The sequence below is a fragment of the Furipterus horrens genome, unplaced genomic scaffold (genome assembly GCF_987537825.1).
Source record: "Furipterus horrens unplaced genomic scaffold, mFurHor1.1.pri manual_scaffold_13, whole genome shotgun sequence".
In the NCBI taxonomy this organism is placed as follows: Eukaryota; Metazoa; Chordata; class Mammalia; order Chiroptera; family Furipteridae; genus Furipterus; species Furipterus horrens.
The window spans coordinates 20,087,343-20,104,126 of record NW_028327183.1 but is presented as its reverse complement, the minus strand read 5'-3'; the positions used below and the strand labels follow the sequence as shown (position 1 = coordinate 20,104,126).

The window sequence follows — 16,784 nt, the reverse complement described above, 5'->3', positions numbered from 1 at the left end:
CCCCAGTAGGGGGCGTGCAAGAAGCAAGCAATCAGTGTATTCCTCACACACCGAAGTTTCCCTCTCTCCCTTCCTTCCCTTCTCTCTAAAAATAAATACATAAAATCTTTTAAAAAAAGGTTCATTAATTTCAATAATATTTTTATTTAACCCATTGTATCCAAAGTATTAGCATATCAACATGTAATCAGTATGAAAATTAACATTATTGAGATAGTTTCCATTCTTTGTTTTGGATTAAGTCTTCAACACTTGGTATGAATTTTACACTTGCAGCACATGTCAGTCCAGAGAGCCACACTGCACATGCTCTGTATCTCCATGTGGGTAAGAACTTCCATATTGGACAGCCCTGGTCTAGTTTACATGCCTGTCTTCAGTATGTGTATGTCAATTGACATGTACAGCCTGTGCCTTAAAATGATTTGGGATTTTATTTTTAAAGAATTAAAAAAAGGATACATTAAAAATTTCATTAAAATGAAATCTTTTCTCCCTGGCTTGTATGTATCACTCAGAGCAATTTTCAGTTTAACCCAGAGGGTATTACTTCTGACATTTCTCATGAAGTGGGGTAGCGTAGGGGATGAGGAATATAGTGAATATAAAGAATATTCGTTCCATTACTAGGAATGTGCCCTCTCAAAACCAGCTTGTGTGCCTGCTGCCCTGGCTAAGGAAAGGGCTTCTGGCAGTGGGCTCAGAAATGAATCTCTCTGAGCCTCTAGAGAAGGTGGGAAGTAGGATGTCGTGTGGGAAGCCTCAGGCAGAGCCACACTCCACTCTCCCTGCATCTTCACTGCTTTGAAGAATGAAAGGGAATCAGGAGAAAGTATGTTGCTATTCTTGACTTTGTTTCGTGGCTTTTCCAGATCCTGAAAGACACTTCCCTGCAAAAAGTGAAACGCAATCAGAGTTGTTTGGAGCCCTGCCTGCGCCAGCTCGTCTCCTGTCTTGAGTCTTTTGTGGTGAGATTCTTACATCAACCTGTGTTTTGGTGTTTTGTTTCATTTCATCCTCCCTTAATTCCTGGGCAACCCAATTTTGTAGGTAATGTTTCTTTATTTTGTAATTCAGCTTTGAGGCAGGTTGTGGTTTTTAGTCTGCTGATTTTTAAATTTCAGAATCAAGAGGACAGTGCTTCCAGCAACCCCTTTGCACTCCCAAACTCTGTCACACCACCCTTACCCACGTTTGCCCGGGTAACCACTGCCTATGGGTCATACCAGGATGCCAATATTCCCTTTCCTAGGACCTCAGGGGCCAGGTTCTGTGGAGCAGGTTGGTCTCTCTTTGGTTTTCTTTTTTGAAAAATATATTTTATTGATTATGCTATTAACAGTTGTACCAGTTTTTCTCCCTTTGCCCCCCTCTTCCCGGTAACCTTACTCCTTCCTGCAATCTCAACCCCCTTAGATCATGTCCATGGGTCATGCATATAAGTTCTTTGACTTCTCCATTTCCTACACTGTTCTTAACATCCCCTCATTTATTTTGTACCTACTAATTATGCTTCTTATTCCCTGTACATTATCCCCCTTTTTCTTCCTTCCCCCTCCCAGCTGATAACCCTCCACATGATCCCCATACCTGTGATGCTGTTCTTGTTCTGGTTGTTTGCTTAGTTTGTTTTTTTAAGATTCAGTTGTTGATAGTTGTGAATTTGTTGCCATATTAATCTTCATAGTTTTGATCTTCTTCTTTTTCTTAAATAAGTCCCTTTAACATTTCAGGTAATAATGGCTTGGTGATGATGAACTCTTTTAGCTTTACCTTGTCTGGGAAGCACTTTATTTGCCCTTCCATTCTAAATGATAGCTTTGCTGGATAGAGTAATCTGTGTTATAGGTCCTTGCATTTTATCACTTTGAATACTTCTTGCCAGTCTCTTCTTGCCTGCAAAGTTTCTTTTGAGAAATCAGCTGACAGTCTTATAGGAACTCCTTTGTAGGTAACTCTCTGCTTTTCTCTTGCTGCTTTTAAAATTCTCTCTCTGTCTTGAAGCTTTGGCATTTTAATTATGATGTGTCTTGGTGTGGTCCTCTTTGGGTTCAGCTTATTTGGGAATCTGTGCTTCCTGGATTTGTATGTCTATTTCCTTCACCAAATTAGTGAAGTTCTCTTTCATTACTTTTTCAAATAAGTTTTCAATTTCTTGCTCTTTCTCTTCTCCTTCTGGCATCTCCATGATTTGGATGTTGGTACATTTGGATATGTCCCAGAGATGCCTTATATTATCCTCGGTTTTATAATTCTTTTTTATTCTTGCTATTCTGGTTGAATGCTTATTTCTTCCTTATGTTCCAAATTGTTGATTTGAATCCTCTCTTCCTTCCCTCCACTGATGGTTTCCTTTAGATTTTTCTTTATTTCAATTATTGTAACCTTCATTTCTTCCTGAGTCTTTTTTATTTTGTTGCCATACTCAGTGAGTTCTGTGAGCATCCTGATAACCAGTGTTTTGAACTCTACATCTGTTAGGTTGGTTATCTCTGTTTCATTTAGTTCTTTTTCAGAGTTTTGTTCTGTTCTTTCATTTGGGCCATATTTCTTTGGCAGCCTCCCTGTGTTTGCTTCTGTGTATTAGGTAGAGCTGCGTTTACTCCCTGTCTTAGTAGCATGGCCCATTGTAGCAAAGGTGCCTGTAAATTGTGTGTAGTGGTGCCTTAAGTAATTGCCAGGGTGGGGCAGCTCACTTCCCTGCTTTGTGGCTCTGTGTGAGGGGAGGGCTTGGAGAGGGGACAGTTATGCTGCCTGGCTCCTGGAGGTTTGCCTAGCACTCACCCCATTTCTAGTCACTTCACACACTTCCTGTATGTGACTGGCACCATTCTAGCTGTTACCCTGGAGCTGAATCCCAGAGTGTGTAGATCTGCATGCAGTCTTAAGTCTGTGCAGGCCTTTTTAGCAGAGTCTCCTGAAAATCTGGCAGTGCCTTCTGCTGCCCTAGCCCCTACTTGTTTTTACAGCCAGAAATTCAGGGTATTTATCTTCCTGGTGCTGGACTCCCTTCAGCTGTGTGTGTGGTCTGGCCTAGGGCTGGGATCCTTTGCTCTTGAGGTACCCCTCCCTATTTTTATCCACCACATGAGAATGTGGGACCGCCTGTTCTGCTGTCTCTCTGCACCACACCACATCTCCGCACCTCTCCACCCGTCTCCATGTCTCCGCCCCTCCTGTCTGGATGAATGTGGCTTCTTTAAATCCTTGTTTGTTAGACTTCCATACTGCTCTATTTTCTGATGGTTTTGGGTGTTATTTGTTTTGAGATCTGGTTGTAATTTTTGCTGTAGTTGTGCGAGGGGCTGAAGTGTGTTTACTTATACCTCCATCTTGACCAGAAGTTAATAAAATCATTTTGGTTTCTGATTCTAGATTTTGAGAGAACAATTTTCCTTTGTTTTTATTTCCTGAGAACTCGAGAGACTTCTGTAGTAGTGTTATATGGTCTGACACCGGCTGTTGTCTGTGGATATATCCTACAAATATTCACCAGAATTACGGCCTTGATGAGTGTGAATTTGAGTCTTACTCAGAGTCCTGATTCTCAACAGGGGACAGGTCCCCTCGCTGGCTGATATAAAGTATTGTGAAGACTTTTTTCAAACCACATACATCCTGTGTCTCCTAGATCCTGGAGGTTCTGACCTTTGTCCTTGTTAAGTATGGCTGCAGTCATTAGGTTTTGCACCTCATGGAAATGTGTCCTGTCCTTCAGGTATATTGAGATAGACAAAAGATTGACCAATGCTGCTTTAGGATATCCCACATTTAGCTCATCGATCTTGATGTGCACATGTGATGTCTTCTTTGTCAGGGTATCTGGTGTATTTCACAAGGCCTATGACGATGCATCGAGCAGTGTCTCCGACGGAACCTACACCGAGGTGAGTTTGTAGTTATAGGTGTAAGCTATATTCATGAAGTAGGCAGACAGCTAGGAATGACCACTGAGTTTGTCTTTGGACAATTTATTTTATCTTCAGTGAATACCTATTAGATTTATTTGAGAAAGATCAGATTCATTAAGTTGCAACTAAGCTGAGATTTCTACTGTGAAATTACAACCAAACCACTAGAAGGAATAGCTTGATAAAAGCTGTTGTCAAAACAAGGCAAGTTTCTTTTTAATGTGCTTTTCCTCTATTGCTAAAGCACTATTTGAACATTAGTCATCTGCAGTCCCACAACAGTAACACGCCCTTCTAGAATTACTGCAATGTGTTTAATTTTTTTTTTAACTATACAAGTATAAGTAGTATGTTGGAAAAACTCAAACAATAAGGAAGTTTTAAAATAAATTATGAAAGCTCTCCTTTCTTTTTTTAAATTACACATACCAGGGAAAGCCACTATTAACAGTTCAGTGTGTGTGTTTTCTGTTTAGTCTTCATTATTTTTCTACCTTTTTTTTCTTTTTTTTCTTTTTTTGAGAGGCAATGTAGTGTAGCAAGTGGGAATATGGACTTTAGAGAGAGAAGAGGAGAGAAACATCAATGTGAGAGAGAACCACTGGTTGGTTGCCTCCCTTATGTTCCCCGACTGGGAACTGAACCTGCAACCTAGGTATATGCCCTGACTGGGACTCGAACCTGTGACTTTTTGGTGTATGGGACAATGCTCCACCCAACTGAGCCACTTGGCCAGGGTGGCCCTGTAGCTTTATGACCTTAGGACTGTGCTTGATTTTCCTCAACAATAACTTGGGGATGATAATGGCACCTACCTCCTTGCCCTGGCTGGTTTGGCTCAGTGGATTGAGCGTCGGCCTGCGAGCTAAGTGTCGCTGGTTCGATCTTCCAGTCAGGGTACATCAGAGAAGGAAAACTCTGACTCCAAAAAACCTCCGCTGCCTTGCGGCATACCTCTTCAGGGGAAAGGCTAAGGGAGTAAACCCCGACAGAAAATCCGGAGCCGGAGTCCCTAAGGCGGTTTGACGTTGTAGTCAACACCGGCAACTCCTGCGGCGCACCTGAACCCAAGCTGTATCGACTCCGTCTTTCCCTTGGACCCTTCAGCTGCGAAGAGAGGGGGGGTCTGCTGCATGGGCAACAGCAGACCCTCCATATTACCCTGCCCAGGCTCTGTAGCTTCAGTGTCATCGCAAGATGTCGATTCAACACGGGAGGAGACAGATACCGTGTCACTCCCGAGTCGGACTGCACAGCCATTCTCGGTGGTGCAGATAGACTCTTAAGAAGCTACACCATCGTCTCTCAAGACGGACGGCTGCCTACGACGACCTCCTTTACTTACTGTGAAGATGAAATGAGTTAGTTCCTGTAAAGCATTTAGAACACTGTTCTGACTGCATTTCTTATTATTACTACTTAAAAAACATTTATTAGTAGTTTTATTGAGGTATAATTCACATAGTATAGAGTTGACTCATTTAAAGTATATAATTTAGTGGCTTTTAGTATATTCACAGATATGTGCAGTCATTACTACAATCAAATTCTAGAATGTTTTTATTCCAAAAAGAAACTTCATATCCTTTAGCTGTCACCCCCCCAAGTCCCCTATTCTTTGTTTATTTTCCAAATATTTGTTTCTAAAATATAGATATACAGTAGATTTGTATAGATTGACCTTGTATCTGAATTCACGTATTAGTTTTAGTAGTTTGCAGATTCCTTTGAATTTTCTATGTATGAGTATATAATCATAGAAACATTCTCTACTTCTTCAGATAAAGTATTTTTTAGTTCTGAAAGTTCTATTTGGTTCTTTCTTAGAGTTTCCATTTTTCTCCAATTTCTCCATCTTTGTCTCTTATTTTCATCAAGTGCTAAGAATGGCACTACTTAGAAATGTGGGAAGATTGAAGTCAGTATGGATAATGTTTCATTTTCACAGATCTCTCTCGGCCTTGTCTGCTTATCATACTGGCTTGATTGCGCCAATGAAGATCCGCACAGAGGCCCCTGGGAACCTTCGTTTGTACAGTGGGAGCCCCACTCGCAGTGAGAAAGAGCAGCTCTCCATCAGCTCCTTCTACTACAAGGAGCGGGTAAGCAGTGGAGCCATGGCCCCTGGTTCTTATCCCTTCCCTGGGTTCTTCTTTGTCTCCCTGCCTGCCACACACAGCAGCTGAATTGGTAATCCCCTTTAGTTTTTTGCCTTCGTAGTTTATTAAAGAAAGACCATTGCTTTTGCTTTTCCATTGGTTTTAACTGCTGTAAATTGTATGTGAGGGGAATGTTAGTTCTTATAATCCATAGAGAGAGCTCCGTTTAACCCTATTCTTGTAATCCCCATTCATTAAGTTGATTCTCATTTTTTCAGATAGAAGAATTTAGCTTCAGATCTTCCTTGGTATTCTGATGTTCATCAACAACTTAATGGGTATTTCTGAAGGTTTGGGATCTTTATATATTTGGAACTTTGTATATGTGAGAAGTTTTAAAGTTGATCTCTAAGAGGTTTTATAATTTTCCTAGGTCTACACTGAAGTACCCATTTGAATGGACCATTTTATATAAAAATCACCTGAGCATGTCCTTTTGTTCCTGGGTTCATAAAGAACTCATCATCCCTAAAGTAGCTATTAAGCTGTCAGAAGCCTTTAGTGACAACAATATAGTGAATGTTGGCAGAGCATAGGAAGGACTCTGAGAACTCTTTCTTGTCAGATTGAGAGTCTGGCTTAAATAGGCTTTTAACTGACATGATGTTTGAGCTACTCACAAACTCAGTTCTTAAGTATTCTTTGTTGTTTTCCTCCACTAATTAGGAAATGATGAATTGCCTTTTATTAAAAATTTTTAATTGAATTATTTTAAATAAACCAATTTCAAGTAAGTGTTGGAGGTGTCTTCACTTTGTTTGCAGTATACTGTCTTACCTTCTTGGTTCACACTGTAGTTGACCATCTCTGACTTTGTCATCTGAAATGAGTGGCAGTAACTGATGCTTAAGACATGACCAGAGTTGAGCAAAACCATTCAGTCCAATATGGACAATGATTTTTTTGTTGCCTTTCTGGCCAGACTTTCTATAATCCCCTTCTACACATCTCTGCTGAAATTAATTACACTCCTCTGGCTATCACAGACCTTCTTGGAACACAATATCTTTCCAAATCTTTTACATTAAAAAAAATTTTTAATGCATGCTAGCCGGCAACTGGTTGGTTGATTTGATTAACTGATGGGAACTAAGGCATTTTTTAATCGACATGCATGCTAGCCACACAGACTCATGGTTGGATAAACACGGGAATTTTTTGTAGTGTCATGGCCAGGCTGAGGAAGTCTTTTAGCGAAAGACGCAGTTCTGAATTCCCTCAGATCATGTCATGTGCTACTCATGCTTGGATTCAGATTGTGCAAAATACATGGACTAGCACTTTTGAATCTGTGACAGTGTGTAAAGGCCACGTCCAGTCAAAATAACTCTAGTTGCAAGTTGGTATCTCTCCTAATGCAGAAGTGTCTGCAATTCCTACATTCATGTTTTTGATGGTCTGGCCTCTTTTTACTGCAAAAACCATAATTAAAAAGAGACCAAGGAAGGATTGTGGTATTTCAGTTTGGGGTGGTTCCCACTGGAATTCATCTCTCACTGAAGCTTGTTCATGTTCATCCCATTTACATTGGGTAGAGGGGGAGGATTAAAGAGATGAAATAAAGTCATGATACTGTATATAGGCCAGCTTATCTTCCTTATGGACGGCAATATGCTTTTGTGCCTTAAGAAGTACTAGTTTCATGGGTCAAATAATATCACTTTCATTACTTTGGTTCTGGAAATGATTCCAGTTTACAAAATTTCTGTTTTTATTTTCAGCCTGGCTCTTTCTCCTACATATTTCTCTTCTCTTTTAGATCTCTGTCCCTGAGATCTTTAAATGAATAAAAATAAAGGGAACAAATACAACTGCATTAAAGTATAGCAATGAAGGTATTATAGCATATTTTGACAATTACAAAAAAATTGAGAGCCATTGAGGGATACTGTCCCTTTCTCCTGTTCTTGTGTTTTTAACCTGCCCTGTTGAGGTCATGTTGTTATATTTAAGCCAGTGTTTCCAGATGGAATTCCAAGGTTGCTCCCAAAATTTTTAACAAAATGTGAGACACCTTTTATAGGAGGTTCAAAACCACAGAGAGATGCTAGCATTCATTTGGTAGGTGGACCAACTATTAATAGTTGATGAAATATTGCTTATTCTAAGGGTCGAGGAAGGCCCGGAATCTCTGAGAAACATTAGGCATCACCCTATAAACATTTAAAAATTTTTGCAACCTCCCACATTTGCTTCAGTTTATGTTATTAAAATAGATCTAATGTAAATAACTGGGGAGGTCTTGAAGTTGCTAGAATAACTTCTGATTTCCATAAACAGTGTCTGCGTTCCCAGTTTCACACTGATGCTCATGTTGTTAGCAAGGATGACCGTATGACCTTAGCCGGAGCTCCCTCTCCCCTGCATTTCTCTGGGGCTCTTGCTTCCCCATGGCCTCACTCTAAAAATAGTCCTACAGTCCCAAGGTCAAGATTTCTAATTTCTCCAATGCCCTTTAGCCATGCACTAAAAAAATGTGGTACTGAGTGTATGGAAGAACTTCCTTTTTAGGAATGAGAATCTTGCACATACCCACTCCACTATTACGTCACTTGCCCTCTGATCCTAATCCTTGTTAGAGAACCACAAACCTTGATCATAGTTCCTTTGTCAGAGCGATCTGCACGTCAGCCTCCTCATATCCTGGAATGTGTTTTGGGCTGAAGAACAGTGACATTGGAGCTGGGTTTGGAGTGTGGTGGGTTGGGTGGGAGGTGAGGGAATCTATCTATTGCTATGTTACATTCAGATTTTATAGTTATTTCAATCCTGATTTTGCAGTATATTATGATGCCTTTAAATCCATCAGATGAGTAGGAAGCTTTCATTTTATTCTATATTTTTCCCTTTTAATTTTCTTGGTGTTTTTCTTCCCTTCTCCTGGGTGTAACGTTTTCACGCACAGATGTCTCCTCGCTCTGCCCGGCGACGTTGGTCCATACAAGCAATTAACGACTTCCCGGTACTGTGCGCTGTGCAAATGCTCTCCTTGACTAATCCTGTCTCTGCCCAAAGGCCCAAGAATAAAATGCCACCTGCCTGGCTTTAAGGAACCTGAAATGACCAGCTGGCTGGGTTTCAGGATCAGCAGTAATAAATTTCCATTCTTGGGAGTCACGTGCCAAGGACTGTCTCCTTGTTCCTGGCAGTTTCAGAGGGGTGAAGACCAATACCATTAAGGATTTTGACTGGACTTCTTTGAAAATGAAGCTCAATACTGGGTTCCTTCCAAGGAACCCCAATTGTAAACCTTTAGCTCACCTGATTTCATTTGGAGCGCGTGTATAATTTCACAGAGCTTTCAAAAGCCTGCCTTTGGCCTTGGGGAAACGGAGGAAGATACAAGAGGCTTCCACTGTTTTGTCTGTTTTTATCTTCTTGGTCTAATTCAAAGAGGGAAGTGCCCATCTGCTTCCCTGGTGTGACACGTAAGCTAGTTTTTCTCCTTTGGGAATTATCTGTAACAAATTATTTTCCTTACCATCAGTATTTTGCACTGACAGTAAAACCTGTGCTACAGACATCCTCCCTTCCCCTTCTTCCTTTCTTCTTCCTGTCGACCATCTCCCCTCTTCTGTCTTCCTCTCCCATCCCCTTTATGTGTCAGTAGTGCCACGGTGACCTCAGGCTGTGCAAGGCAGCCGTGAGGCTTTCACGTAAATTTCATTTGGTGTAAAAAATAGGGGATAGTTATAGCCTCTTCATATAAAAACCAGTTGAAATCAGGAGCACTGATTAGCAAGTACCACTGCTGCCAGCAGCTTGCAGGTGGATCTGCCAGTGTGGACACCTTTCTTCAAAACGTCTGTCCCAGCCAACCCGACTGCTGGATTTTCACTGATTTTTCCTGGCAGTGCCTGCTCCTGCCACTATTTCAACAGGAATTCATCTGGACTCACTGCCCGTTCCGCTGATTATGCATTGTTGATGAGGTTGCTGCAAAGCAGTTGGTGACTTATTCTTGGGCTGTTTTTACATTTAACCCATTTATTGGCATTGATGTTGCCTCCGATTGTAGCAGTAACACTGGTGGTACAGTCGCAAGCTGGCTGTTGGTTGTCATTCAGTGCTATTTACACCAATGCCTCGCTCCCTCTCCCTCCCACCCAACTCGTTTCTTCCCTGTCCTCTTTCCCGTAATTCCATGAACCCCTTCTTGGTATGTTCAGAGGAGCATCCCAGTGCTCATTATGTGATAATTGTCTGTCTTGCTTTGTCTCTCTTTTCTCAGTCCCCTGCTTATATCTGTGGCGAAGGCATTTTCTCTTGATGGGGCATTGAGAAGACCTAAGCGAAACGCAGGGTCCTTTGCTTCCCAGGATACTGATTTCACTGTGCAGAAAAATGTCTGTGTTTTAGCCCGTCAGAGTGAGACTGGAGCAATGCAGTAGGGTTAGGGGGCTTTTAGGCCATAGTGCCCTCCCCGCACATGGAAAGATCAGCCACACGCAGACTGGTGTGTCATTGTGCTCTGCCTGTCGTCACCTGACAGTTGTACAGATAACAGACTCCTAAAATGGGAAGTCTTGGGGAAGTGTAAATAGAATGTGAACCCTTTTTATTGCCAAACCTCTAGAAGAAACACCCTGAAAAATTGTCCATGCTCAGTAGGGAGCATCAAGGATTTGAGCGTTAGAATATCTTCATTCAGGCAGCCTTGTTTTATTTGAATCCCCAGAGTCATTGGCCACTAGGCAGATTTACTGGGTGACCTCTGTAGACTGAAGGGAAGATATTTCATAATTTAAAACCAGCAACCAACAAATATAAAAAGAAATTTTTGTGACTGCTTAAAGATGTTTGATAAAGTATTCCTTGCTGGATTAAATGAATAAATACTGCTGTCCCATAATTGCTTTAATAGTTTGATTCTCAGTGGCAGCTATAATTAGGTTGTCTGTGTTGGGGAAGCTTCTCCTATTATAGGCTGAAAGGCAGCTTATTGCGGTTTCATAAAACATCGCCTATACCTCAAACAGATCAAACTGAGAAGCACCTAGAAGCCTGGTGTCTCTCAAGAAATTGACAAGGAAGTCCCAGGAAATACAGAATGTGATTCCCATAATTCAGTTAAGGATAATTGTAGATAGTAGTCCAAGACCACTGTCTTTATATTTTCATCAGTTACTTATTGATGACTCACGTTGGTTTGTTTCTACTGATCTCTGTAACCCAAGACTGCAAGTGGGGGAAGAGTCTAAGACATCTCATTGGGCTCTGAGTCTTCTCCATGAATACATCTAATCCTAAGAAATCCATCAAGATGGTTAAACAGCATGAGATGCAGGCTCTTGAACCTGGTCTGAAATATAGCACCTGGGTCTGAGTGTGGCATGCCCAATGTGAAGCCACGTAGTGCAGAAGCTGCTAGCCTCTGCCGATCTGCAGCACACTGCTCTGGCTTAGTGGAACACAGTTACAGGGCCTGGCGAAGAAGTAACAGTAGAAGTGGGTAATTGTAGAGGCTGGTGTGTTGATAGGCCTCATTAGAATCAGATGCTCTTGCCCTTATATGCAGCAATGGGTTCATTTAAAAGTAGATCAAATTATTTACATATTTACAGGTAACTTAGGACTTAAATTTTTTTTCTTTTCAATCTAAAATTATGCTCTTAAAAACAGGTTAACAAATATGGGCTTAGTAGCCTGACAGGCCTGTATTCGAATCTCAGCTCTAATGAGTGTAGCCTTAAGTAATGGAGGCCACACCCCTTTGTGAGAGAGCAGTAGCAAGGCTAATGCTCACATAGTAAGTAGTCTATGACAGGAGCTGAAGTTGCTAATGACAGGCAAATCTTTAAATCCTAAGCCAAATGTCTCCACATTTGGACTTATGTCCAGGACATCTCTCATTTCCCACATACGGGCACCTGTGTAGTCATTTGTAGGTAAGGCTCTGGGACCTAAGATAATTGCTTGTGATACTCTATGGCCATTACCCACGTCCCTCTGTGCAAGTATTTTTGACATTCTAAAATGATCACTCTTAGAAACAATTCAAGTCTGCTACAAAGAGCATTTTTAAATGAGCTAGTCTATTTGCAGATGAACCACTTCCAGCACATGGGTCTTAATATTGTATTTTCATTGGGTTTGCTTAAAAAGTCAGGGAATCGTGGTAGTTTTCACTGTGGTCTGAAAGCTATAGACCCCATCCCTTGTGAGCCTCTGTTTATTACCCCTACTTAGTTAAACAGCTAGTTTATTGCTCAATTGTTCAAGTGCTTTTCATTTTCTCTTTGTAATAAGGAACCAGAGCCACTGCCTAGAACAGTGTTTTAGAAGCCTGGAAGACCAAATTAGATGGATCATATTCCCTTCCTGGTGGAATATTTTTAGTGTAGATCCATTTTCTCTTCTCTTCTCTTCTCCTTCCTTCCTCCAGTACTCTGAATCTCATGTGAGATCACCAGTTATGTGGGACCTGTGAGTTTATCATTTCCTGGGCTTTTTAAACTCCTGGAAACCTGGATGAAAATAACAGTGAAATGAATGTGCGTACTTACACCCTCCCTGTTCTAGTTAACGACGTTGTGTGGTTCCTGTCTCTGCCAAATTGCCCTCCCTCCTAAAACTAGTCATGTCATACCACCAGCGCACACGTGATGACATCACCTGTGTTGGTTAGCACTGCCTGGCTCCAGTCCACTCTGACAGGTTGTTTGCTCTTTCGCACATTCTCCCCCTACTTGCATCCACGTCAGGTTATTTATGAGTACTGTTTTTTGTTACTATGCACATAATTCAAATTTAGAAAGTAATCAGGGCTAGCAGAGAACTGAAGGGCTACCCCACAATAATAGATTAAGCTTCCTCTTATGTTGCAGAATAATGTCTTGTGTATAGATAAATAGTAACTGAACTGCTTCTTAAGAGCAAATGGGTTAAGGTCCAAATTGATAATGAAGCATATGTAGTTACCAGTTATGGAAAGCAGTTCAAATATTTCAGCTAAACTTCTTCATTTACCTTCCTGAACTAAGTCCAGGTGTGCTGGATTTAGTAGGTCCAATAACACTAATCCCATAGGAAATTACATGCTTTGAGCAACTTTGGGAATTAGCTGAGACATCAGGGGTCAAAGACATCAGAATATAGACCATGACTGATTTATGGAAGAGTGATTATATAGAAATCACTTGTGGAAAATGAATTTGTGAGTCATCTAAATAATGATCTGATCTAAATTTCTGAAGGTTTCTACACATTTGTAAAAATTATAGATTTTAAAATTGTACTTTTTCAACTTATAGAGTTTACACGTTCCTTTTCATTGTACCCTTATTAACCTTGTGAGATTGGAACAACAGAGCTCCTTCTGAGTCACACGTTATCAGCGAATGAAGAGAGAGTGACATGAGACTAAATTCACAGCAAATAAGTAATTTGCCCAAGGTCACCTTGAACCAGTACACATGGCAAACAGACCAGTAAACCTTGGTTTTCTGACTCCGAATGGCAGGTCTTTCCCTAGCTCCGTTTGCATCCTTTGTTAGCAAACATGTCTCCTTCTTCCTGAGTTGAGTCCCTTTGGTGGCCCCCTTTTTAATTTCTGGCAATAAAATAAAATAGAATACCATTCCCTTGGCTGGTTGTCATTTTAAAGATACCAGATGGTGCTACTGTCTAATAATTTTCATTTTTAAGATAGCTCTCATTTCCCACATACGGGCTCCTACATAGCCATTTGTAGGCAAGGCTCTGGGGGAATAAGATAATTGCTTGTGATCTTCTATGTCCATTACTCACGCCCTTCTGCTCAAGTGTTTTCGACATTATAAAATGATTACTTTTAGAAATAATTCAAGTCTACTAGGAAAAACAGGATAATTCTCTTTGAGCTACTAAGTTTTTCTGTCTGCCTGCCATAGATTAAAGTTTGCAGAGTCCATACTACATCTGGATTAAATTCTCAACAGATCCTATAAAAACTCTCTTAGAAGGAAAGAAACTTTGATTAGTTTCAAGCAAGAACTTTGAACCTAGCACTGAACCTAGCCTTAAAAGTTGTTCTCCCACATTTTTGTGGTCTTGACTAACTTACCTGCTGTTCTTTTTCATCTTTATTTTTTTAAATTCTGGCTTCAAGATGTCTGTTTTGAGCACCTGCAGAATGCATACAGTTCTGCAGTAGGTGCATGTTTTCCTGTTAGGCTTTTGGACCAAGCGCTCAATGCCCTCTGTTATCCTTTTATTTCCTACAGATGCTGATTCATGTAATTGTGGGCATGATGTAATGCAAAGTCTCTGCAAATTACCAGTGACCCAACTATGATGTGCTCTGCAACTGTAGGTTTCCATTCAACAAACTCCCCATTAGTTATATCTTGTCATCTCCCCCAGAAATCAAGGAGGTGGAAAAGCAAGCGCGAGGGATTGGACTCAGGCAATCGACCCATCAAGGCTGCTGGAAAAGTTATCATCCAGGATATCGCGTGCCTTCTTCCTGTTCACAAGGCATTGGGAGAACTGTACATGTATGTTCAAAATTTCAAGTATACCATGCCTATCACTGGTTTTGTTTTGTTCTGTTTTAAGTATTGGATGGAACCTTTTCTTCGAAAGCAGTTTGAGGAGAAGCCCAGTGTTTCTATTGCTGCATAACAAATTACCACAAACTCAGTGGCTTAAAACAATGTGCATTTATTATCTCACAATTTCTATGGGTGAGGAGTTTGGGCATAGCTTCGCTGGGTCTTGCTCAGTTCTCACCACGCTGAAGTCATGGAGCTGAGCAGGCGATATGCTTATCTAATATTCAGGGTCCTCTTCCCAGCTCATTCAGATTGTTAGCAGAATTCAGTTTCTTGCAGCCATTGAACCAGGTGAATTTCGTCTTCTTTGAGACCAGCAGGAGTGTCTCACTGTCACTGCACCTTCTTTCTAAGGAGATACCTGATTAGGTCAGGCTCACTCAGGATAATCTCCCTTATGACAAATTCAGAGATGACTGCTTAATAATAACCTAATCATGGGAGTGTTATCCCATCAGTAGTTACTGGTCTAACCCACTTTAAAGGGAGGGAATTTTAAAAGGTACTTACAGCAGGGGGCAGAAATCTTGGGAACAGTCTCAGAATTCTGCCTCCCAAGCCCAATTTGTAAAACAGATAAAGCAGAGCCACTTTGGTTCAAGGGAGTTGGGAGGTGAGTGACAAGCATACGGAGACCGGCCTGTGGTTCCCCTTTTTCCTGAACTTGAACACATAACAAAAAGTACACTATTGATTGTGTAGTATATACACAGCATACTACTTTTTGTGTTAGAAACCATACTGTTGTATGTATTTCGATCCGATTTTATTCAACCCTCAAGCCTGGGGAACTCCCCAGAAAAGCAGGTTGACAAATTGGTTTTTGAGTCTGTCCTCTCCGGGCTTCAAAGGGGTGAGTGATTTCACCTTCCCCGGGCCTGAACCCACAGCACATCAGCTGGTTAGTGAAGCATTTTCTTTATGTCGCGTACAAAGGGATCTTTAGGCCAATGCAAATAAAACATTTTGGGTGACAACTAAAGAGACAGTTTTTTGTCTGTTTGTTAACCCAGGAATAATTGATTTAGAAAGTTAGACTAGAAGGAATTATTTCTTTTTTTAGAAAGAAACTTTTTAATTCTTTTTAAATTTCAGACTAAATGTAAATGATATTCAAGAAACGTGTCAGAAGAACGCCACTTCTGCCCTGCTTGTTGGACGGAAGGACCTTGTCCAGGTATTGTCCTTCCTTTTTGCTGGAATCCGGATTTTTCTTTTTGAGCAGGTTGTTTTCACTCTATAGTTATGGTTTAGTGACATTTCAAGATGTGTCTCCTATTTTGCAGTTTCTCTCCCATTTTCTTCGCCAAACTACAGGGCTAGAGCAGCTTTCTGAGTCTCTGGGATGCTTTTCTTATTAGTACTTAGTTGGGAGAATCCAAAAGTATTTACTAAGTACAGTATTCCCTCACTTATCGCAGTAGGTGAAAATCCGCGAAGTAGGAACCCTACATTTATTTTAGTATTTATATATATAATAAGGCTTTATAAACCCTCCACACACTTATAAACTGTTCCCAGTCCCTTATTAACCTTTCTCACTCCCTTATTAACCTTTTCCACACTTCTATAAACACTACTTATGTTCTTAAACATATTCTACACTCTTGAAGCTACGTAACTAACAACATATGTATACAGTACTGCAAAATCCCGTGATATAGTGAAAAGTCTGTGATAAATAATTAAATATAATATTTTTTAAAATCCCACAATACAGTGAGGCCGCCATAAGTGAACCGTGATATAGAGAGGGACTACTGTATTTTTTATTGCATCTTTTTTCTTCTCAGTACCATGGTGATTGTTACATACCTGAATTTGGGTATCTGTATTTTTACACTTTATACTCTCAATTCTTATTCTTTTTTTTTTTTTCTTAAAAAATAATGCTTCATTTTATAACAAGGTTACTAAAACATTCCTTTAGAGTAGACAGGTTCAGTTTTAAAATATGATGTGATCTTACTAAAATTTAAATCTTCATTTTTGCAGGAATACATCAATGTATTAAAACAAGCTGCTCCTTTATTGTTTTTTAACAACTTTATTGAGATATAGTCCATATACCATGCAATTCACCCATTTAAGAGGTACCATTCAGTGGCTTTTAGTATATTCCCAGAGTTTTGCAACTATTACCACAGATACTTTTAGAACATTTTTATTACTTTAAAAAG

At 40.4% G+C, this 16,784-nt stretch overlaps 1 protein-coding gene across 2 annotated transcripts in view; it reads left to right on the top strand.

Moving 5' to 3' along the window:
- WDR59 (WD repeat domain 59) overlaps positions 1-16,784 on the top strand; it is a 76,873-nt gene that overhangs the window by 45,441 nt on the left and 14,648 nt on the right. The window contains exons 15-21 of one of the 2 annotated variants that reach the window (XM_090260235.1): positions 873-968; positions 1,125-1,281; positions 3,818-3,887; positions 5,860-6,013; positions 8,976-9,032; positions 14,414-14,547; positions 15,700-15,781. In XM_090260235.1, the coding sequence (XP_090116361.1) occupies positions 873-968; positions 1,125-1,281; positions 3,818-3,887; positions 5,860-6,013; positions 8,976-9,032; positions 14,414-14,547; positions 15,700-15,781 (750 nt within the window). The remainder of the gene's footprint in view (positions 1-872; positions 969-1,124; positions 1,282-3,817; positions 3,888-5,859; positions 6,014-8,975; positions 9,033-14,413; positions 14,548-15,699; positions 15,782-16,784) is intronic. The other variant, XM_090260236.1, reaches the window with a different exon arrangement.